General features: G+C 34.6%; 2 protein-coding genes across 3 annotated transcripts; both read right to left on the reverse strand.

The window, feature by feature from the left end:
- Positions 1–2,447: 2,447 nt before the first annotated feature.
- On the reverse strand, positions 2,448–4,296 carry LOC133854054 (uncharacterized). Its single transcript, XM_062290083.1, has 4 exons — positions 4,127–4,296; positions 3,359–3,572; positions 2,981–3,042; positions 2,448–2,716 (listed from the first exon to the last, which is right to left on the reverse strand). The coding sequence occupies exons 1-4, from the start codon at positions 4,250–4,252 to the stop codon at positions 2,555–2,557; spliced, it is 564 nt and encodes a 187-aa protein (XP_062146067.1). The 5' UTR covers positions 4,253–4,296; the 3' UTR covers positions 2,448–2,554.
- Positions 4,297–11,947: 7,651 nt separating this feature from the next.
- LOC133854915 (autophagy-related protein 8f) lies at positions 11,948–15,793 on the reverse strand. 2 transcript variants are annotated; one of them, XM_062291187.1, is made up of 6 exons: positions 15,650–15,793; positions 14,889–14,935; positions 14,754–14,809; positions 13,697–13,749; positions 12,565–12,683; positions 11,948–12,261 (listed from the first exon to the last, which is right to left on the reverse strand). In XM_062291187.1, the coding sequence occupies exons 2-6, from the start codon at positions 14,923–14,925 to the stop codon at positions 12,158–12,160; spliced, it is 369 nt and encodes a 122-aa protein (XP_062147171.1). In that variant the 5' UTR covers positions 14,926–14,935; positions 15,650–15,793; the 3' UTR covers positions 11,948–12,157. The 2 variants fall into 2 exon arrangements, with proteins under 2 accessions (XP_062147171.1, XP_062147172.1); XM_062291188.1 differs by having other exon boundaries at positions 15,655–15,792.
- Between the last annotated feature and the right edge of the window lie 8,027 nt (positions 15,794–23,820).

Genomic DNA, 23,820 nt, shown 5'->3' on the forward strand with positions numbered 1-23,820 from the left:
ATACTTCTATTTTATCATATTTCAATGGGCTGATGTGACAGTGCCCATCATCAATCATTGTTAAAAAAAAAAAAAAAAATTCCAAAGGCTGATGGACACCGTCACATTTTGCCATCCCTTACATGATGTTCTTTTACTATAATCACCAGCTCCTATAGCAACTAATTAATATATGGAAATGATGTTAACTTGAATAGAAGTCTAGAGGAGTAAGAGTTTCAAGGGGCACACACGACGTGGTGAAGTGGGAGGAGTTGGCCGGAATCATCTCTTCTTTATTTGATCTTTCAGTACATCGAGTTATCCCTTAACTAAGAAATCTATGCCAGGGGTGTACATGCGGATGCTGATGCGAATGCGATTATTTGCACTAACCGCATCCGCATTTGCAATATGCGGATATCACTTTTAGATATCCGCATCATGTTTTTACTATTCACATTCGCGTGGTTATCGCGTTTATTAAATGAGGTTATTATCCACTATCCGCATATTAGGTAATGGACATTTTGGACATTATTTGGGTCTTTATTATGGCATATTTTAAATGATTTTGAAAATGTTATATGGGCCGTTTTTACTGTAGAATTTGCAATTTTTGACATGGCTCGTAAACCCGACACGAAGTTAAAGGGTTAGGATTAAGCTTAAAAGGGTTCGGGTCATAAAAGGGTTGACCTGTTAGACTCGTTTAATAAAATGGTCATTAAATTGTCAACTCGTTTGACCCGTGGGTCGACCTGTTCGATCCGTACACTTAAACCTTTTTTTGTTCAACATTAAAAATTAAATCTAAACAATCATGTTACCTTTTTCTTTCTCTCACTGTCTAAAGAGTAAAGACTAAACTAAAAAAATCTCATAAAAACAAAACAAGCATTTTTCCTTTATTGAGTTAGAACTTGAACAAAAAAGACAAAAACTAAAAAAAATTAGCGGAATTTTTTTCTTTCTTTCAAGTTTTCGAACTTAGAAGTTGAATCAGAACAAGTAAACAATAAAACAATTCAATGTTTCATATTTCAACTGTGAAATAATATGATTATTTAAACAATATGATTTTTTTTTTTTAGTTTAAATTCGTGTTTTTATTTTTATTTTTATAGACTTTATTATATAATAGGTAAAACGGGTTGTGTCAACCCGACACAACCCGTTGGACCAATTTAATAAACGGGTCAAATGGGTCGTGTCATGTCAATCTGTTATTTAAGTGAGTCGTGTTAGGGTCGAAGGGTCTGACCATTTTATCTAAACGGGCCGTGTCAAGGTCAATCCTTAACGAGTTGGCAGATCAAACGGGTCATGTCAACCCATTTTGACAGCCCAAGTTTTTAGTGATTTTGGCTTGTTTTAATTTTTTTTTAAGTCCTAATCTATTGAAAACATATTTATTTCACATAACCTATACCCAATCCAAAACGACATTATTTTGGTGAATTTATTAAATATAGTATATATTTTATATAAAAGGTATGCAAATGCGGTTAACGCATACCCTAAAACTGATATCTACATCCGCATATATGGGAAATGATTTTCGCTAACTCCATCGACATGTGCGAATAGTGGATGCGGGCGGTTAATAGCCACACACTCATAGTCTATGTTAGTGTTAGTTCTGAAGGTATAAGAAATCTATCTCCAAATCATCCTAGAGATGGTCTTTGTTAACATTTCTGTTTTAGTTGTGATGTTTTAATTAATTTATCTCTTATGCATGTAAATGTTATTGAGTAGGAGTCTGTAATTTCTTAAGCGTGAGCCTATTTAACGCAACATTCTACGAATAAAAAGGCATGCAAAGTTTTATTCCTCAAACCCCGTGTTTAGCATAGGGCCATATACATATGTACTATTTTAATTTATATATTTTCAGCAAAATACGCAACAAGAAAAAGGTTAAATCATGCTATGATTCTTTTCAGAGGAGAGTCAGGAGACTGATCCAATCTGTAAAGACATATGGGATGAAGAGGCTTCATTGCAAGCACCTGCATAACAACTTCTTCTTTCTTCTTCATTAATTATCCTTTTGACCATCTGATCTTATCTCAGAGAAGTCCGCCAGCTTTGTATTAAGTGAAAAACAAATAAGAATACCAACCACAATATTTACAACGATGGAATTGAAACTCATCCACGTCCTATATATATTTCTTTTTTGGATGAATAATCCTATATATATTTCATCTTTATTCAAATCATTTATCTACGATCACGTACATTTAACATATATATATAAAGCATAACCCAAAACAAAGTTAAAAGGATCGATCAATTCGATCGTCATATATATTCCTCTTAGTTGACTCTAATTATAAATACTTTTACGTCCAGAGGGAACTGATATTTTCCCATGTATTGAAGTCCTTTTTTTTTTTTCTTTCGAATTTTTATTGAAAACCAGGAAATCTTAGGAGAGTGTCCGTATCTTAATATCTAACTATACTTCATATCGATCTTACGTACCCTTAATTAAACACTGTTCGAAACAACATTAATCCCAAAAGACAAAAAAAGTAATAAAATGTCGGAATTATAGATCATGGATCTAGTGCTTTTCATTATGAATGGGTGGTTTCCGATGGGGTTGCGCATAATCCATCACTACAATGTCTTCCGCAGCGTCATTTTCCATCACATCTACTGTTTCTTCAGTACTGTTATGTTGCACAGATCCCAGCAGTGACCGCACGTTTCTGATCTCTTCTCCCTACACACAATTAAGCATGCATTTTCATGCAAACATATATATATATATATATAGCCACACCATTTTCTCCTACGTCTTACTTCTTTTGCTATATATATATTCTGCATATTTTTATCGCGGGTGAGGATGCTAGATGCGTTAAAATATAAATTAAATAATTAAAAATTCATCATTTTTTATTAACATAAACTTTTAAAATAAGTGATTATTTAACGTATGCAAACCTATGTAATCTAAGTACATACAAAAGCAGAAGTTATCTACCTTTATATTTCTGACAGCCCGCAGTTCTTTCTGGAAAAATGATACCATGGAATTGTAATTTCCTGCAAATCCGACCGCTGTATATGTCAATTAATCGAGTAACAACAACAACAATAATGAAATAATAGTAGTTGAGAAAATATTTATGGTTCTCGATCACGTTGATCATGAAAAAATGTATAGTCCATATAAAATAGTGGGTTATAAAAATACTCGTATTATTAAAAGTTTTATATTAATTTTTTATTAGGCTAATTATGAAATTAAACTTTATAAATAATTATAAAAAAAATTAAATTAAATAGTCTTTTTAAAATAATAGCATGACTAGCACACGTGAAAAAACTCAACACAAGATTCAATTTAATTGAAGAGAACCTGAAGGAGGTTCCCCATTTGCCCGTTCTTGTTTCTTGAAAAGAAGCTTTGAGTTTGGGTTTGAATCCTTCTGCTTGTTAGCACCACCCCGACTGTCATGGTCGTTTCTTTCGCCATTTTTGACTTTTTTCTGTTTTGATATGCACCCCTCTAAGGTGTAAGGCCTCAACCTTGATGTGATTGATGTCTCAAAAACTTTTGTATCTTCTACATCCTACGTAAAATGAACCATAAACCATTAATAATGCGTAAGAGAAAAATTGTAAAAATATTACGCTACATACACTTTGTTAAATTAATTACCACAAGTTTATAAGAAATGATAAATTTAATTATTTAATTAATATTTTAACAATCTATTACTTGTTATATCTCAAATACTCCACCTTAATTTATAAGTGAAAATATGATACTCAACCTGTAGAATATTTAATTTGAAAATATAGAATAAATTGTGGAGTCAGAGTTTGAACTTATGACTTCTGGCTTAAATACCATACATGTTAAAATCATCATTTATTCCAAAAGCTTAAATTTATAAGAAAGAGTAAATTTAATCAGTTAATATTAATATTCTAACATTGTTTGAGAAAAAAAAAAAAAAATTGCTCCTTAATTAAGGGTTTGAGTAACTTTTCACTAAATAATTAGACCATAATAATAGGTATAATTTTGTTTGGCTGAATGAACTAAATAATAATAATAATAAAGTGAATAAATTTCATGAGATAGTATTTGTATGGCATTAATAATGTTAAAAGACCAAACCTTGGTGAAATGGTAGACTTGTACTTTTGCGTTCTCCTTTTTGGTAAGTCGGAGATGGCGAGCATCAGATACATGCAGAGAAAGACATGATAGGAGAATGAGAAGAAGAAGAAGAGGAGAAGACATGGTTTGAATAATGAGATTATTATCAGGTTGAAGTGGTCACTGAATATATCGCAAATGATGGAGGTGAGAATTCAGAGTTAGGTTTCCAAGTATTTGTAGTGGTGGAGGCAAAGGAGAGCATTAAATGCAGGTTTTGTATGGGATGGGAGAAGTTGTTTAAGAGAACATGCAGGTGTTTGGGTGATGAACCTTTGAAACGCATTTGGAGATATCTGGGGGCCTCCCTTGTTCCCCTCCTCTCACTTTTTATTAAATCTGGGGCCTCAAGAAAGAGAAAGCTACTATAGAGTTACGTAATGATCGATCGAATGTTTATATATATATATATATATATATATGCATGGAGATTAATATTTTTACAACTATGCTTATGGAAATTAAATTTGGTATATATATATATATATATACACTAATTAAGAGCATGCCCAGGAAAGCACCAATACGAACTATATATATTTTCACAATATTTCCTACTCTTGCGTTAAGAGGTACGTTCGTTCTATTTCTTATTTTTTCAGCTTAATTAATTACTTCTTTCCTCAAAATCATTTTCTGACTTAGCTAGGCATCGATGTGACTTTCCGCTGAATCACTGGCCGTTCACTTTAATCCTTCTTTATTTGTTCTCCTCCTTGCAAGCCCCATAGATCCGAAGCTCGGATCGAGTATGACCAACTAACATCTTCAAAACATTTTGTTAATCAAGAGATGATGACCACTAGCTTGATCAAATATTGTGAGTACTAATTAAGAAAGAAGAAAATAAGGGCAATATATATAGCTAACTCAAGATAAAACATTAATTGCTGAGATCGATCGATCTGGTGTTAAAATTAGTAAAAGAGGATATATATCTAGCCATACAAATACCAGGAGAACTAGGACCTACCCATGTGTTTCTCTGTAAACGACCTGCATTCTGTGTCTCTGTGCTACAAGCAAGTTTTACTTCTGCATGGAGCTTGCAACTAGCTATATCGATCTATATATATATCCTTCTTAGCTTGCTTTTTCAATTGCCCTCCCTGGATCTTTAATTGATTACCTTTTCTACGAGAGAAATCATCAACAACAATTAATTACTTGCTAAAAGAAAAAGAAAAAAAAGAGTTGCTAATTAAATTAAAGACATGATTTGTACGTACTTTATGCATAAAATATATGTTCCTAAGGCAGAGTATAATCATATATAATTACAAATTAAAGGAATGTAAAAAATGTCGTAATTATCCTTGTAATTGCACAACTTGTTAACATGCATGCTGTATCTTTTTGGCCTAAACCTAGCTAGTATCATATATTCATAGTGAAAAACAAATCATCAAACGGGATTTATATTTGGACCAACCCAAAATCCCTAAAAAGGATAAACTTTTTATAATAATTCTATCTCCACTTTTAATTATTCCTATATATCGATCATATATTCATATCAAAATTATATATATATATATATATATATATATATATTACTTAATTAATGAGTAAAATGATTCATATATGCATTAGGTAGGAAGAAATCGTTATGAAAAAGACTACTAATCGAATGAAGATATATATATATATATATATATATTTAGGTTGAGAGAATGGTTTTTTCTTTTTTCTTGGAAAAAACGAAGCTTAATTGGGTGACGTGGGGATGCATGGAGGAGTGGGGAGTGGGGACGGGGACTGAGGGGACAAAGGAGCATGCCCAAACCGTCTCTTGCGCCTCTTCTCTCGAACATCAATGGGTCCCAGTCTCCCCACCACCGTCGGTACCGCCTTGCATGCCACGTGCCATGTACTCCATGTGCCATTTCCAATATCGTACATTGCCATGTCAGTTGTGGGCCCCAAGTACGATTAGTTATTATTGTTTCTACCACTTATTACGGTACCGTTTTACGAGTGACTCTCTTTGTTTGATCTAAGGGTCTTTTTGTGTTCTTTTTCTTTTTTTTCTTTTTTCTTTTTTTGTTATTATTTCTTTCCTGTTTCTTTCCGCATTAAGCATTTTTTTCTTTTTTGTTGAAAAAATGTTTTCAATTCCAAAATACTTTTTGGTTCCTACAAAAAAAAGAAAAAGGGCAAATATTTCTTATGTTTTCATATAATTCGAGGAACTATGAGGAAGAGAGACAAGATTAGCTGGAAAGAAAAAGAGTGAGAATAAAAGGTTTTTGGAGTGGAATTGAAATTCAATGTAATTGTCTATTCACATTGATTGTAATTTGGTCAAACAATTGTGAGAATGCCCTAATGGGGCCTACTTGCCTGGTCAAACAGGCTGAGACTTGATTGGGCAGGTAGGCCTCATGCCCTCTTACAATAATTCGCCCAAAGGTGTGGCAGAGCAGCGAAAGGTGTAGGTCACTTTGATGTACGTTTCAATATTGTGATTAAGAATGATGTACGTGCACCACGACTTATAACAGTTACTCTAAATCTTGAAAAGATTGTGAAATCAGATGTATAGTGTAGATTACTTTGATGTACGAGAATGAGATCAAATCGCTAGTTAACACTTCTATGCGTTAAGTGATCGTATGTAACATTGTGAAAACACATTCATCAAGAATGAATCAAATCATTTTGTCATGGAACAAAGCGATAAGAAATATTATCCTTGATGTAGATTTAATGGGAATGATTATCCTAAAGCTCGTACCTGAGTGTTTCAGTAGTATTTACTGAAACTTTGTTTTGTGTAAGGTGAGATGAAAATCTCACAAGGTACAAAAATGATATATCATGTAATTAGATCAGGGGTATCAAGGAAAATAGGTGGTGAACTAAGTAACGGTGTATTGACTTTGATTCAACTAAGGAATAATTCCATGGAAGGGTAATATCTAATAAATAAATACGTCGCAGAGATTGATTCATTAATTTGAAAATACATATTAGAGTGCAGTCACATTTGTTTTGTGGAATCAGTTGTGATTAAATAGGGTCATGTGATATTGTTACAGACCTATTTAAAGTTAATTGTATTTTTTTCTTTAGGTCTCTATGAGATGATGTAAATTGACCATATTCTATGTGCCTCGGTTCTGTATTTATTTGTTTTATTTTTTTTTTTATTTTTTTATTTGATAAAATATTGGTCAAAGTAATTTAATTCTTATGTAACTCATTACTTAGAGATGATTAGGCTAAGGAATTAATTTTCTATGGGCTTAAGCAATTAAAGAGCTATGAGCTTAGGAATTAATTTCTATGGGCTTAAACAATTAAAGAGTTATGAGCTCTTGGAATTAATTCTAAATGGCTTAAATAGAAATAAAAGAGCATTGTGCATAAGGGATAAAACCCAAGCTCATGTTGAATAGTTGGTGGCAATGGGTTAGGGTTAAAACCCTAGATAGTAGAGATTGTAATTATAGTTCTCCTATTACTCCAGTTCTATCTCTGCATCCTAAATAGTAGGTATTGGAATTGTAGTTCTCCTATGACTCCAATCCTATATATGCTACAGCTCTAAATTCAAGTCTATAAGTAGATTGTCATAGGCCCATAGTTAAGTATTATTTACTAATTTACTACTTCAAGTTGTAAGTCCATACTCATGGTCATATTCAATCATCAGAGAGAAGATCTAAAGGTTGACTCAAGTACCCTGAACATGTTAGTTTAATTAATCTGGCCTTGTTTATCTTGAATAAATTTTTTATGGGATTGGTATTCCGCTACACATACTTTGATCTAATTTTCCTAAGAATATTTCGGGTTATGATAATTAGGGCTGAGCAGGACCCGCCCTGCCCCTATTTTCACGGGTTTTTGAAGTTATTTATGCGGGCACGGGTTGGATTTTGTCCAACCCGTGCGGGGCAGGGCGGGGCATGGGTTGGGGTTTTAAAAAACCCCAGGGACCCGCCCTGCCCCGCATAAAAAAACATAAGAAAAAAAAATTAGAAAATCCCTAATAACCCAGGCTACCCAGCACGCCTCTTCAGTTTTCCATTTATCATTTTGTTTCTAGACTCTTCCTCTTCCTCTCATCAGAAGATTCAGAGCTTCACTTCAATCTCTTCTAGACTTTCTCTTCATTTTTTCTCTTCTCTTCATAGACTTCAGCCTCCCCTTGCGCCACTCTCCAGTCTTCACCTTCATCAATCTTCACTTCACTGTTTGGGTTTTGTTATGGGCACTAGTCGAAGATCCAACAAAGATGGGTTCAAGAGCGGAAATGGGGAGAACTTATCAGAGAAGGTGCGAGAGAGATGGGAACGTTGGAAACTCGCAACAGGTTTGCAGGTGTTTTTATTTTTCAGAGAATTAGAACTTCACTTCACTGTTTTGTATATGGTTTTTGTCGAAAATTTCAAATCTGGTTTTTATTGGTATATCTATATATGACTTTTGTTGAAAATCTTAGATCTGGTTTTTATCATTGTTGGTACATCCCGTATATGTTTTTTGTTAGAAATCTCAGATCTAGATCTGAATTGATGGATTTATTTGTAGAGTTTCTATCATGATGGCAACGGCAATTGAAGAAAATTGTCTACTCTTTCTATGCCCGCCCCGTGCATCCCCACCCCAACCCCAACCCCAACCACCCCGCACGAGTGTAGGCAGATTTTAGCGGGGTGGGGTAAAAAAAGGGGCATCCCCCCATGCTCAGCCTTAATGATAATTTTTTAAATAATTGTTTGAGATTCATAATTTAAGAAGGAGAAATGTTAAAAACTATATATACTCACGTTCTACTTTTATGTCATTGGGTTAACGTGGTAGTGTCCATCGGCCCATATATATATAAACATAAGCAGATCTAAAGGATCGATGATTGGTATTGGCACATCAGTCCAATGAAATATGAGTGATTTTTAGTATTAGAAATCTAGTAAAACGTAAAAGTAGATGAGGTTGAAATGTACATGGGTCATATGTTTGAGTGGACTTTGTGTGCTTCCACACTCGTCACATGGAGAAAACGTACAAAGCCTACAAATTAATTTGACGATAAGAATGTGCAGCGAGTATTGGTCCCAAAAGACTGTACGTAGGCCTTCCTTCTCATACAAAGAATCATGCAATATTTATGGTTTAAATAGTTTGATAGTTCGTTCTACAAGCAAAGCATATAATATAGGAAAAAAAATGTAAAAACAGTCTATGTGGATCTAATTTACAATTAATTTCCAGTGATATTAAAATGAATTCAGAGGTCCCTATGGTATGCTAGAAAAATAAATCACTCCCTGTAGTCAAATTCCGTCAACTACTTAACGGATTCCGTTAGTATGTCAGTCAGCTCCAATAACATAACAACACGTGTCAATCTTAATAAAAAAAATATAATTATAAATATAAAATAGGGATAACTGTACCACTGGTCTCTAGGGTTAGCTTAAATTATGAATCACTCATTGTGGTATAAAAAGTTCATGGAGAGTCCTTGTGGTAAACTATAATTACGAATCACTCTCAAAACTCGTTTTCCGTCCACCAAGTTAACAAAATCCGTTAGTTTGTCATATCATATAAATAGTGATACAACCTCTAAATATAATTTGTATTATAATCTACTAACGAACTTTATTTACTTGGTGGACGGAAAACGAGTTCAGTGAGTGATTTGTAATTATAGTACCACATGGAGTGATTCGTTTAGGCAAATCCTAAGGACCAGTAGTGCATTTATCCCTATAAAATATGTAAAACTATAAAATTAAAGTAATTAGAAAATTCAAGAATTATTTTTTTTGAAAAAATAAATAAAAATACAAAAAATAAAAAAAGAAAGGTGGTTGATCACCAGCCAACCCCTTAGCTGGAGTCGCCTGCCAGCCACCCCAATAAGTGGCTGGGGTGGCTTTCAGGCCAACCAAGAGGAAGCCTAGGGTGGCGCGCTGCAACCCCCATAAGCAGGCAGTGGCTCTGGGGTCCACCCACTTCTTCCTATGGGGTGGCCCAAAGGCATCCCTAGCCACCCTCAAAATTGGGGTGGCCTGCAAGCCAACCTAAGGGTGGGCGGGGGTGACACGCCACCACCCTTATGGGCCAATGCCACCCCCAAGCCACCTATTGGGGTGGCTGGCAGGCCACCCTAGCCAAGCGTTAGCCACCCCACCTTTTTATCTTTTTTTTTTGGTTCTCTATTTTTTTTTTCTATTTCTTTTTGAAAAAAAAAAAATTCTTTTAAGTTTTAAATTTTTTAGTTATATATATATATATATTATTAAGAATGACACGTGTCGTCATTTTATTAGCACTAACGTAAGACACTAATAGAATCTGTTAAGCATTTAACGAAATTTGATTGTAGGGAGTGATTTGTTTTTTTGGCATACCTCAGAGACCTTTGAGTTCATTTTGATATCATAGAGAGTTAATTGTAAATCAGTTAAACCATATGGACAGATTTTGCATTTTTTTTCCTATAATTTACTTCAAAGATTTCGCAATGAAGTAGTGAGTTTAGACTAGTAATTTAAATAGAGAATAAAAAGAGCTGAAAGAAGTTCATCATAGTACTTTTCTCTGTTCGAAAAGAACGCCTAAATGAGGTTTCATCAACACGTTCATCCCAAATTCGCTCGATCGTACTAATATTTGATGCTGTATTTACTCTGATCTCTGATTTGTCTGCATAATCAAATCATCTTAACAAAAAATTAGTGGTGATTGTTTTAGGCAATAAGTGACGAAGTGTTTCCTTCAAAAAAAAAATAAAATAAGTGACAATGTGAAGTTTTAATAAGAGGAATACTTGTCATTAACGTGGTCCTTTATCTTTTCTATTAAATGGTGTTTGGTCCGGCCAGCAAAGTGCGATCCTCTCTATTTTACATAAAATAAATAATATCCATTTTATGATCAAAATTAAAAGAGAAAAGTAGACATATCCTTTAAACTACAACTCAATTGTTAATGTCCTCCAAATTTATTAATTGTGTCAATGTCTCTCATAAAACCAACAAAAAGACAAAAATTACTCTAATTTTTTTTCAATAAGACAAAAATGTCCTTATAAATTCTAAAAAAAAAAAAAAAAACAAAAACAATGTTCTTTTTTTAAGAAAAAAAAAATGAAAAACAAATAAAAAAGGAAAAGAATGATTTTTTTTTTTTTTTAAAGCAATCGAAAAAACAACTGAAATTATAATTTTTTTAAAAAAAAAAAAAAAAAACCAGTTTTTTATTTTTAATTTGAATTTTTTTGTTTATTATTATTTTTGTTTATAACTTTTTGTTATTTTAGTCTCTTTTTTTTAAAAAAAAAACAATTTTATGAAAGGCATTTTTGTCACTTGGAAAACATTGGCATACTTTAATAGTTTAAAAAAAGACATCAACACAATTGATAATTTGGAGAGAACATTGACAATGAAATAATAACTTATGTGTACTTTTCCCATATTAAAATTTGGTGCATTTAAAGAATGTATATTAAGTCAATGTTTGTATTTCTATTAAAAAATTTAATTAATATGAAATTACGTATACCGCTAAATACACCAAATTTCAATTCTAAACATGAAAGGGATTTTATTTATTTTATTCGAAATGAAGAGGATCTTGTCCCAATCAACCAAAGTAACTTTAGGAAGACCAGCCTCTAACCAGTGAGGTATGAAGATAGGATCGTCCAACAAGTAGCCTACACTCGGGATTTAAGAAACAAAGAGGCACACAAACACTGACAACCCTTTTAAGAAGAGCAACTTACTTCTAAGAGACAAAAATTGAAGAGAATCATTGTTAAAAAAGGCAGGAAATTTAACATTCACCTGGTTCTTAAGAGTTTTAACCTGTACAAATATATACCTTTGCATAAAACCACAGGTAGGTTTTTGGATATAGGCACAATAACCAAATTATCCTGCACGAGGCAACGGTGACGGCAACAAGCAAATCAAATACGGTGAAGATGTAAAGAAAGAAGGCGGCAATTAGAAAAATCAAAGACTACAGTGGAATCTGATGCCCAAATGTGTTTTCACCACTGTAAGTAACATACAGAAACCCATCTTCATCCTTCTTCTCCTCGTATATGGCAGACATGATAGCACCTGTAAGAACCAAACAAATTAAACAACATTCAGTGAGCCGTCTCAAATCAAAATGTCCAAATAGATCATTATCATTTGAGTAATACCATATACCACATTTTTATCTTACAAATATCCTTCAATGCTAACCTAATAGTTCCAACCAATTCTTAGATTTTTTTTTATAAAAAAAAAAAAGACTAATCCAAAAGTTGGTTTGGTTGGAACTGCCATATCAACATTATAAAATAGTTATTAAATAAAAATGTAGTTTTTATCAATACTCTTATCATGTAGGCGATAATATAATCTGGCTAGGTTTACCCGTCGGTGGAAGGACATTGTCCACAAATATAAAGATTGCCTTTTCAGCACTCAGTTTAATCCTTTTGCGGATGACATAGACAAATTGTCCCACCGTCAGGTCAGCTGGAACAAGGTACCTGTGGTTTTTCCATTCAGCTTATGGTGAAAAGTGAAAAAAATAAAAAATAAAAAATAAAAAATAAAAATCCAGCCACAATAACAAACATATTGACCAAAATCTCCTCTTTGGTATAATATACAACCATGTAGCATAAAGACATCTAACATAATTACAAAAACAAAACAACACCCACACTTGGCCTTACAAGAATTAGCAAGTGAAAAAAATAAAGCAACTAATTATCCGCTACATTTGTACATCACTTTAAAACTGAATCCTTTTATTGTTTGATAAGCAACAAAAAGTTTTGTCCAAATAAGAATTAGTAATTCTTATAAGGGCAGGGCTCACAGTTTGATGCTTAAATTCAACAAGACCAACACCAAGCTCAGGTCTCACCTAAAACACTGCCAAGTGCCAAGACATAATAGCATATAAGTGGGCAGGTATACCAAACGCAATCATAACTGTATCACCATATTTCTTCTCCATTAGAATTTTTCTTGGATTTATTAATCATCACAAAGCATTGGTGATGAATATTGCAAGTGATCACAACAGCCCACCATACCAATGAAAATAAAATGTTTTATTTATTATCAAAATACCTTTCTTTTAACTAGTTTTTGTAACCATGAATATTGCAAGTAACCAATGGCCATATGTTCAATGAAAACTTCATTTTGTAGTCATGAATAAGTTGTATGAAGTATGTCAACAGTACAAATGAAATAAAAAGAGCTATCTAAAGAGGGAGGGGGGGGGGGGGGGACCAAGTACACGCGAAATAAAAAGAGCTATTGAATTGAGGGAGGGAGGCATCAGAACCCAGAGGCATTAGGAAGGGCCAATGCGTAGCTTATTCTCCCCCAATGATGCTCGATAAGAATACTTCTGACTAAATTTCAAGTTTGAAACACTAATGAACACAACTTTTCTAGGACAATTAAACTAAATCATTAGTGTGGGGAGAGAGAGTAGGGAAAGTAATAAGAGATTCTACAGCATCTAATTGCAGGAATTACTTACTTTTTCTTATCGATGCTTGGGATATCACTTCTCTCTGCCTTCTCCACAATAACCTTAAAATTATACAAGCAAGTTCCCAGTAAAGTCAGCTTAGAAAAACAAAACGGTAGAATGCTGATGCAGTCATTTAAATCATTGGATAGTAAGTACAGCAGAATTCATTTTCATTAAAATAAATAAATAAATAGAAAGAATGAAAAAAAAATTAAAGAAAAAAAAACAGAGTCCTGTCCTTAATTCCCCAAGTACTCAAAGAAACTTGTTACTTTCTACAATGACAGTCACACGACCAAATTATCAGTACTATGGGATTCAATTTTTTGAGGACCTTGTGAAACTTGTGGTTCAACATCTCACAAATTTCTTCTTTAAATTTCTCTACCAAATAAAATGACCTATCTTCAAAATTTCGCTATCAATATACTGCAAGAGAACATTAAAAGGCCTTCATCTAGAAAGTGTAGATACAGCACTTTGTTATTGCATGCACACAAGCACTAAAAAAGCAAAAGCAGGAAAAATAAGGATATGTGGCAAAATAATCGACAGACATAAAATATAACTTGTACAAAGATATAAGACAAAAAAGACGTAATTAAGTTATCTATGGTCTACACAGGAATTAGTACTGCCATTCCCAAACCCAACAGCAGCAGCATTCTAGATCATCTAGCTAAAGCTTTGATAAATATGTATTCCCTAAGCAGGAGCTCTTTGATATAAGTATAGTTCAAGGCTTTGTAAATCACCAAGCCCTAAATCATTAGTAACCCTAATAGCCCGACGTACAATGGTACACGGAATCTTCAAATGTAAAATTCCTCGGCAATTCTCAGTTTATATTGCTCCCATTCATGGACTAGAAAGCCGATAATATATTCAAAACACAAGACATACTACAAATACAGAAACATGCTTATGAAACCAGTTCAACCAAAATTTGATTTCCTAAATGGAAACCGAAATAAAAAGAATATATGTGGTTCCACAGCAGTGAAATCACATCACAAACCAGAATTGCCAACATCAGGCTTAAAAGTTAAAAGTTATTGCTCACCGGAATCCTATCAGGGTATTTCTCCCTGATCCTAGCAGCCTCCGCGCGTCTCTTCTCTGAAAACAAAAGTAATCACATATTCATAAATTAAATATATTGCCCAGCCATCCGTACACAACAGTACATACTACATACCAAGATCATGCTCTTGCTTGAAGTAACTCTTTGCCATTTTTTTTTCCCTGAAATTACCATAAAAATAGAGTAAATTATTACCTATTCATTCACTCATTAGGAAAAAAAATTATTCCTCGGACAATTAAGAGCCATAATAATATAAAACAACATTGCTCAAACCCAAAAGCCTACGCGACATAGGACAAAGATCACCAGCCACAACCCAGAGTTAGGCAGCACCTACTTTATATTTAAAGTTTCTTGCAGTCATATTCATCAATAATATGAAGAACATGCATAAATTTAATTGTTTTTAGAAAAAAACCAAATTTCAAATTGAACTAGCATTTTTTCAATATCGTTTACCCACAAAAGCACCACATAAACTTGATCATACAATTAACAGCAAGAACATGTATATACTAAAAAATCAACAACCCAACTTTTTTTCATTTTGCGTAAAACCTAAACACAATAGTGCACAAATTCTTTTGAAGAAACAAACACATATCCACTTAGCTTGCTGAAAATCAAACATCCCCAGGAAAGGAAAAAACTTCAATTACCTGAAGTTTTTTTTAAAAAAATAAAAAATAAAAAATCTAAGCAGGATTTTATCAAAAAGGAAAAGAAAAATTACAGGGGCTTTGTGTTTATCACAACGTCACTCGATTAATTTAATATCAAACAGATTATCAAGTAGATGAAATTAGTAAATTAATTGAAAGACTGTTAAACTTGGGAAATATCATACTTAAAAAAAAATTAGAGAAAAAAACCTTACGAAGACGAGCCGAAAAGGGGGAGCTTTTCCGAGCAGAACTCAACGAAGCTCGTTGGTTGAAGATAGAGAAAATCAGACGGCTTTGCTTGGTTTTTCAACTATTTATGAACTGCAATATCGTAATAGATAATAATCATTAACCATTAAAATTATGTGGGAAAATTTAGAATGTGGTCACTCATAGGTCTCTGCAGACGTAGGGAACAAAGCAGTTGAGTTGGGGTCAAATTGCGATGCGTTAATGTTATGAATAGATTCATCGAACGGCCCAGGCTTTTAGTAGGCTGCTGTTATATATGAGAAATAATGTAAATTTTTTTTTTTTTTTTTTTTTTTTTTTTTTTTTTTTATAGATATAAATTTAAAAATTAATTTTACTACTACATCATAAAATTATATGATAATTGTATAACATTTTTACTTAAATAGGATTACTGTAAATAGCATTGGCCTTTAGAATAAATAAGAATATGCCTAGATACCCTTTTTCTCTTGGGACTCTCTGCCAGGCGAGTTCTTAGGATTTGAATACAAGTTGCTTTTCTTTTCTCTTTTTGTCTTCTTCTGCTCTTTTTTTTTTTTTTGTTAGACTATGCAAGTATTCTGTGGTCTATATATAGCTCCTACGTTAACACTGTTTTTTTACCAACTGAGATATTTGATAAGGAGGAGGGGTTTGTTGTATAACTCTTTATATAAATTTTGTATAATTCTAATAATTTTTTTTTTAAAGATCTATTTTTTTACAAAATATATTCAATGGTTAATTTTAAAAAAAGTTGTTAGAATTGTATATGAGTTTTATAAAAATTGTAAATATATTATATCTCTTTAATAAATTACAAATTAATTTACTAGCTAAACAAGTTGCCATTAAAGAATTTGAAGTAATGAAAACAGTTGCTTTTAATTGCTTATTTCTTAGTCCCACAAATCATTTCTTAGGATAATATTTATTCAAAAGATTTCTGTGTTGAATTTGAAAAATATTACAAATTTTATTTCCCAAGTTCAAAGGAAGGATTTCATTTTTATAAGAATTCTGCAAAGCACCCAATTTACACTATCCAATCCCCTTTTACGGTATGATATTTTTTTTAAAAAAATAATAATAATATATATAAAAAAAAAATGCATTAATTCACTCTAAATAGTAAATACAATCTTAATCTAACCCTGACAGAGCAATTAAAGTTGACCAAATCTTAAAATATATTTTAATAATAAAAAGTGTTAGAATATTATATTATTCTAGGGTTATTATCTCTCTTAATAGGGTTTATTTTCCTACTATATTATTCTAAGGTTATTATTTTTCTTATTAGAATTTATTCCCTACCTTAATTACTCTAGGGTTTATTGGTCACTACTCATAGTCTCTCTATATATAGAGGTCTCTTGTAATATGTTATGCATATACTACTCAATACAATGTAATCCTTGATATATTTCTGCTCTTTCTCTCTTTCACATATATTCTCTATTTCATATATTTATTTAACATGGTATCAGAGCCACTTTCTTGTGGCCTTTCAATAAACGTCATTGAAATTTTCAAGCCTCCCTTCATGTGTTTTACGGCTGTCTCATAATTTTAGTCATTCACATGCCGCCTCCCGCTTTTAAACTTGCTGTCAGTCTCTTCCACGCCTTCATCGCAGCCACATCTGGAAAAACAATCCCAGAATCTGTTCTACAAGGTCCAGATCTTATGATCTGGGGAAGATCCGCCGCCGACGACAGCCACACAGGCCTCCATGTGTCGTCCCACCTTTCTGCATGTGTTGTCACGCGCCTCCACACTAGGCCAATTCCCTCCGTGACAGCATCAATCCGTAGATCCGTCGTAGAGCTCTCCAAAGCCGTCCAGAACATCTCCATCAGACCATTCACGCGCCCCCATGCGCTGTTTGAAGTTCTGGATCGCTTCTTCACGCGCCCTCGCCCCGTTGCGCCGCTCCCCACCAATCCAGTGGTCCACTCATCCCGGTTGCAACGCCGCTGCATAGATCTGCCACCGAGCATTCCGGAGACATCCAGAAACCGCCAATTGGGCGATTCACGTACCTCCAGAAGTTGCTGGATCTCTGTCTCACGTGCCCACGCACTGCCTCTCAACTCGGTTCAGCCGCCCAGGCCAATCGGGTCCGGATCCTCCAACCGGTTCAGTCGACCAAGCCAACTTCCATTTCAACTCGGTTCAAAACCGATTTCTAACTCGGGTCATCAGGTCTTTTTAACAGGTCCAATACCGGTTTCTAAACCAGGTTTTCGGGTCAAACCATATTCAATGGTCCATGGGTTTTTTGGCCCAATTGCCTATTCTATTAGGCTCCATTCTCAGCCCAATTCAAGGACCAAGCACTCACTGCCACCAGCAGCCACCACCATCCGCTGCCGGCTGCCAACAACCGCCGCCCTCCGCCTCCTGCCGCTCTCCAACCACTTTTCCGACGAACTCAAAAAAGAAAAGAAAAAAGAAAACCCCTCTTTTGGATTTTTGTTTGCCTATTTTGTTGTGATCTACAGCTCAATTCATTGGCGAAACTTGGCACAATATAATTAGGCCCTTCACAGGATTAATGGCTAATTTCTATTTCTGACCATCATTGTAAGTTGCGGTTTGGCCCCTCATGGAATTAACGGATATTCTCTGTTCTTCGACCGTCTCCTTCAGCCTTTTGACACAATGTGATTTGGCTCTTCATAGGATTGACAGCTAGTTTTCGTTCTCTGACCATCATTGTTAGTTGCGGCTTGGCCCCTCACGGGATTAACGGCTAATCTTTGTTCTCCAGCCGTCACTTTCAGCCTTTCTCGCCGGTACCGTTTTGATCCAACCATCGAGTACTTCTGCTGCATTTAAATCCGGCTTCTAATTTCAAACTCGAGATTTTAGAATCTTCTACCTTGAGTTTGAGGGGGATGTTAGAATATATTATTGTCTTTCCTATTAGAATTTATTCCCTACCTTAATTACTCTAGGGTTTCTTGGTCACTACTCATAGCCTCTCTATATATAGAGGTCTCTTGTAATATGTTATGCATATACTACTCAATGCAATATAGTCCTTGATATATTTCCGCTCTTTCTCTCTTTAACATATATTCTCTATTTCATATATTTATTTAACAAAAAAAAACAGAGAGAGGAGAAGGTTTTCTTAGGAAATTGAGAGGTGGAGATTCATTGTCCTCGCACCGCTAGGGATTGATTGGGCTTGAGGCCCAAACATCGCTTGTGATGCAGCTGATTCAACACGGCCCAAGTGGATTCATTTAAGACCGGTCAATTTACTCACAAAAATGTTTTTTTTTTTTTTTTCTATGTTTTGTTAGTTTCTCTGAATAAATTTGTTAGGTCATAGAATAGGGATCCGGTTTCCATGTTGTTATTTTTTTTAACTGCAAATCGACGTCAAATTATCAAGAGGCAAAGCAAACGGCATTGGATTCAAGGGATCGAATCACACTCGTTGCTGCCAATTGATGATGATGAAGAAGATTTTCTGCCAATGGTACTGTATCTAAGGACTCAGAAAAAAAGACGTTAGCCACATTAGCGCTTTTACTCTAAAAAAACTAGTCAATTTAGAATTTTTTTAGAATCCCTTATAAAGTCCAATTTCACCTAGTAACTAAGCAAAATGGGACTTAACATCGATGAGTATCTTTATAAATCACTCACTCTATTTGAACTAGTTATCTCTTCTTAATATAGGATCGGGGGGTGTTACACTATGCCTTTCTCTACTGCTCCTCTTGCTCTCTCACTCCCATTGTTGTGCCTTCGTGTCCCATTCTCTCTCTCTCTCTCTCTCTTCCAAGATTAATGTCAGCTTTGCTTAATATTTTAATGGATATGGGAGCTTGCTTAAAAGCTTTGTTCCCCAATTACTCCAGCAACTCCACGGATATCAGTATTACAATGCCACATCATAATTTATGGTTAATATTTTCTTGGATCGGTGATTTTACTTAAAATCTTTGCATCCCCAATTAATCCATTGACATCAGTATTTCAACTCCACACCACAAATGCAAGAGACCAACAACTGAGCCACAAACAAAAGCAAGATAAAACCAATTAAACAGAATGATTTTATTAACAAAATTTTGGAATCGATGTCATGTATAGTGTTGGAAGATAAAATCTAATAGCATGATTTACTTTATAGCCAAAACTACAACCTCAAAGGAAGAAAGAGAGAGAATGAGACACAAAGGCACAATAATACCAGCACGACAGCACCTATCTAATCCGTTTTGTTTGTCTTTTTTATTACTTCCATGCCTAGCTTGTCTGGCCCCCCTCCGAAAACCCCCTTTAGAAGACCAGAGACTAAGAGAGCTTGAGTGTAAAGGACATATAATATAGCGGATCTTTAATCGGATTTATTAAGGTAGTGGGCCTTTTAAAGAGTCTATTATGTAACGCCCATACCCAAAAGGACCTAGCCTGTTAGTTTTAAATTAGGCGCAATATTACTTATTAGGACGTTAGAGCACTTGTAAACTACTACCATGCATGCTATGAGAAAATAATATTTTTGCGGAAGTATAAGTTCTTAGCATAAAGAGTACATAATAAACAACTTAATAAGTTAAGTGGTCCTTTTTTTTTTTTTTTGTCTGTGCCCGATGCACTTACTAACATAAAACATAGATTGACAAAATATAAATGCAATAAAAGTAACATAGTGAATGATATAATGACCCCCAAAAGCCTAAGCATTCTGGCCACCTACCCATCTGCCTCAAAACCTGAAATAGGGAGAAAGTAAGGGGTGAGCGAAAGGCTTAGTAAGTAATACTTCTCAACCGAATTAAAACAGTTGGTTGAGGGGAGACAAATAGCAACATAAGGAAAAAGTAGTCATCGTAAGAAAAACGTATAACATCGGAATAAGATGTAAACTTCTCAATAATTTAAACATCATATCCTTTGTAGTTTTACCCATCTAGCCTTGCATACAATTACATCTAGTATGCATGGGGTTTTCGAGGATCAAATCTTCGAGGATCAAGCAACACCGTGGCTGCAGATATGCTCTGGCTAGCTGATTAACTTCTTGGTGCATTCAACATGACAACTTAATGATGGCCACACCTTCATGCAACTGTAACGTCAGTGTGGTGCACTCCATCTTAGTTTGGTACAGTACTATTAACTTTTCCTTAGGCCAAACGTCTTAAAACATTCCTTTACATAATGTGGTTCCACCTTACACGCTTATTTTTTACTTCCTTAAACTTTCAATGATCATATAACTCAACATGTGAAAATGGTACAACTTCTTTAAATAAAATTTTCCTTATTGGGAAAGTTTCCTTAAACGGAAACTTTTCTTCATTTGGGAAAAATTACAAAAATAGAAGCTTTCCTCATTTGAAATCATCCTTTCAATACTGAGCATTTGTACCCACTTGTGAGTGACAACTTAGTTATAAATCATTATAATGTCGTGAACTTTTAAATTATATGATGACATTTAAAAAGGGAACATAAAGCACTGAAAAATTGTGAGAATTGCCATAACAAGTACATATCATTAAAATATTTAAAGAAATAATGAAACATTACTTTGCAGGGTAATTAAACTTTCAAAGTAATCTCCATCATAACATGTACAATATGAAAGTGATGATCCTTAGAATTGAATGCATTTGGAAGGGGTAAGGAGTACCACTTGGCAAGGATTTGAATAATAAGGTTCGTCTAGGTTAGCTCAGGGCTAGATACTCAAAGACCCTAATTAGGAGTCTGTCCTCCCTTACACAACATTCTTGACCTTTCCCCCTATTAAAATAGACTCTTTTTTTTTTTGAACTAGGTCTGAAATTAAGTTATTATTTCCAAAAATATATTTCATTTTAATCTCACTTATTTTATTTGAAAAATAAAATTGACTTCTAATTTACCAAGTGTGTGATAGTGTGCAACAAAATATTTAAATTGCAGAATTTAAAATAGACAAATATTTTGTTGACGAAGTGGAAACCCAGTTAAGAGAAAAACCACCCCTGGGCAGCCAAACCTAAGATTTCCATTATTCAGAAGACAAAGCTAGTACATAGAAAGTAACACTCACATACCCCGATGCAACGTTCCTATTAGTCTGACATGAAACACATCATGAACGCTTCCCAGCCAAGTTTCCTACTTGAAGGGGTCTTCAATAGAATATTTTACCTTAGGGCTCCTCCCTAAGATAGACTTCACACGAACAGTTGAGCACACACTGGCAACGGCTAAAGAGCTAGCGGATCTTCTAATCTCCTTAAACACCATCTTTAAGCACTATGAAATTCTATATTGAATTCTTATAAAATACAAGCCTAGAGCCATTTATTTATAGGCTTACAAAAAACCTAATTCTGATCAAATTCAGACTCTGGCAAGTAGCGTCCGGACGGTCACTTAGCTGCCTGCGTCCGGACGGTCTTCTGCGACCGCCTTTCCAGAATAGCGCAATTCTTCTCAAATCAGGATGGCGTCCGAACGGCTTGACCGAGCGTCCAGACGGTCAACGCTGTCACTCCTTTCCACATCCGTAAAAGGAGACCCAGAATATTCTGGAACATGGGTAGCGACCGGCAGTGTTGCCACATCGTCTGGACATCTGGTAGAACCTTCCCAATTAGTGTTTTCTGAAATCTAAATCCGTGTAGAACTCGAAGTAGCTTGACCTAGTGTCTGGACGGTGTAGCTTCGTCATCCGAACAGTTGCAACGGCTGAAGTTTCTAGGCACTGAATGTGACGACCCGTATTTTTTTTTTTTTATACAAAACGTAAAACGAGTCATCGCAGTGGTACGACTACGTGTCGCTCAGCCAACATATGGCACATGCCCCATAACATGTACCAGATCATCAGAGGTTACATCTAACAACGGAATATAATAATTAATGTGCAACGGAACACATATCATAAGTGGAAATACATCTAATACATAACAATTAATTACAACAGGAGCCAATTACATGTCTAACTGGTTAAAGCCTATAAAACATATTACTAAAATTACATACCCAAAATACAGGCTCTGCAACTACATGCCCCATAGGACACGAGCCATAACAAAATACCCAAAAAATGCAGACTACCCGTGAGTCCGGCATATGACTGTCGCGATATGGTCCAATCATAGCAACCCATACGCTAAGCAAGCTGGTCATCATCTACATCCGTAGTACCTGCAACCAAGAAACCACATCTACACTGTTGTGGTGATATCCACATCCGCATAGGTGAAATAATGAGTTCACCGCCTCAGTATACCTCATACTAAGACCTCAGTGATATAAAACTAACTGAGTTTTCACAAAGAACCAACCTTTCTTTTATTTTTAGTCACGCGAGCACTATATTAGCCATAATTTACCAATAGCTAATGCAGCAAAGACCGACTATTCAGAAAACATTTAAAACATACTACATAGCTGTGAACATATGTAGAAGTTCCAATCTACCGCTTGGAAGTTTCTACATATAGATCACTCCATCACAGATATCATGACAGCACATAAGTCTTAAGCAATAAAACATGACATCTTCCTCTTCCATACTAGGATATCATCCTTCAACAAAATACTCGCAACACCATCCCTAATCGTATTTCAGCTTCGTGCCTTGAACGTCAGTAGATCATGTGAGCCCTAGAGCTGAACTCAATTATGCTAACACGTCTTTCCTGAAGAGCATTAACAGTCAACCTTCTTACTCATAGGCATCCCATCACTCGCACCTGAGCAGTCATGAATCCATGTACTTTCAAGTTCAATGTATGGCCTCTTACTTTTCCATACTAGGATATCATCCTTCAACAAAATACTCGCAACACCATCTCTAATCGTATTTTAGTTTCATGCCTTGAACGTCAGTAGATCATGTGAGTACTAGAGTTGAACTCAATTATGCTAACACGTCTTTCCTGAAGAACAATAACAATCGACCTTCTTACTCATAGACATGCCATTACTCGCACCTGGGCAGTCATGAATCCATGTACTTTCAAGTTATAGCATTTAAATCGTGCAACCATCCGATAGAAATATACATAAGCGTTTTTCATTTAAGACACTTATGCATACCAACACGTCTAGTAAAAGCTACTCATAACATAAAAAACATCACTCATAAAACAATGCTATACATGATATAC

Source organism: Alnus glutinosa, chromosome 13 (genome assembly GCF_958979055.1).
Source record: "Alnus glutinosa chromosome 13, dhAlnGlut1.1, whole genome shotgun sequence".
Lineage (NCBI taxonomy): Eukaryota > Viridiplantae > Streptophyta > Magnoliopsida > Fagales > Betulaceae > Alnus > Alnus glutinosa.

What these genes read in the sequence shown, in the direction of transcription:
- LOC133854054 (XM_062290083.1), bottom strand. Translation starts at nt 4,252, where the DNA reads ATGTCTTCTCCTCTTCTTCTTCTTCTCATTCTCCTATCATGTCTTTCT. An exon ending in AAATGGGGAACCTCCTTCAG is followed by an intron (nt 3,043 to 3,358) that starts GTTCTCTTCAAT and finishes TCGGATTTGCAG; the next exon opens with GAAATTACAATTCCATGGTA. An exon ending in GGGCTGTCAGAAATATAAAG is followed by an intron (nt 2,717 to 2,980) that starts GTAGATAACTTC and finishes AATTGTGTGTAG; the next exon opens with GGAGAAGAGATCAGAAACGT.
- LOC133854915 (XM_062291187.1), bottom strand. Translation starts at nt 14,925, where the DNA reads ATGGCAAAGAGTTACTTCAAGCAAGAGCATGATCTTG. An exon ending in CAAGCAAGAGCATGATCTTG is followed by an intron (nt 14,810 to 14,888) that starts GTATGTAGTATG and finishes TTTTGTTTTCAG; the next exon opens with AGAAGAGACGCGCGGAGGCT. An exon ending in CAATGTCCTTCCACCGACGG is followed by an intron (nt 12,262 to 12,564) that starts GTAAACCTAGCC and finishes TGGTTCTTACAG; the next exon opens with GTGCTATCATGTCTGCCATA.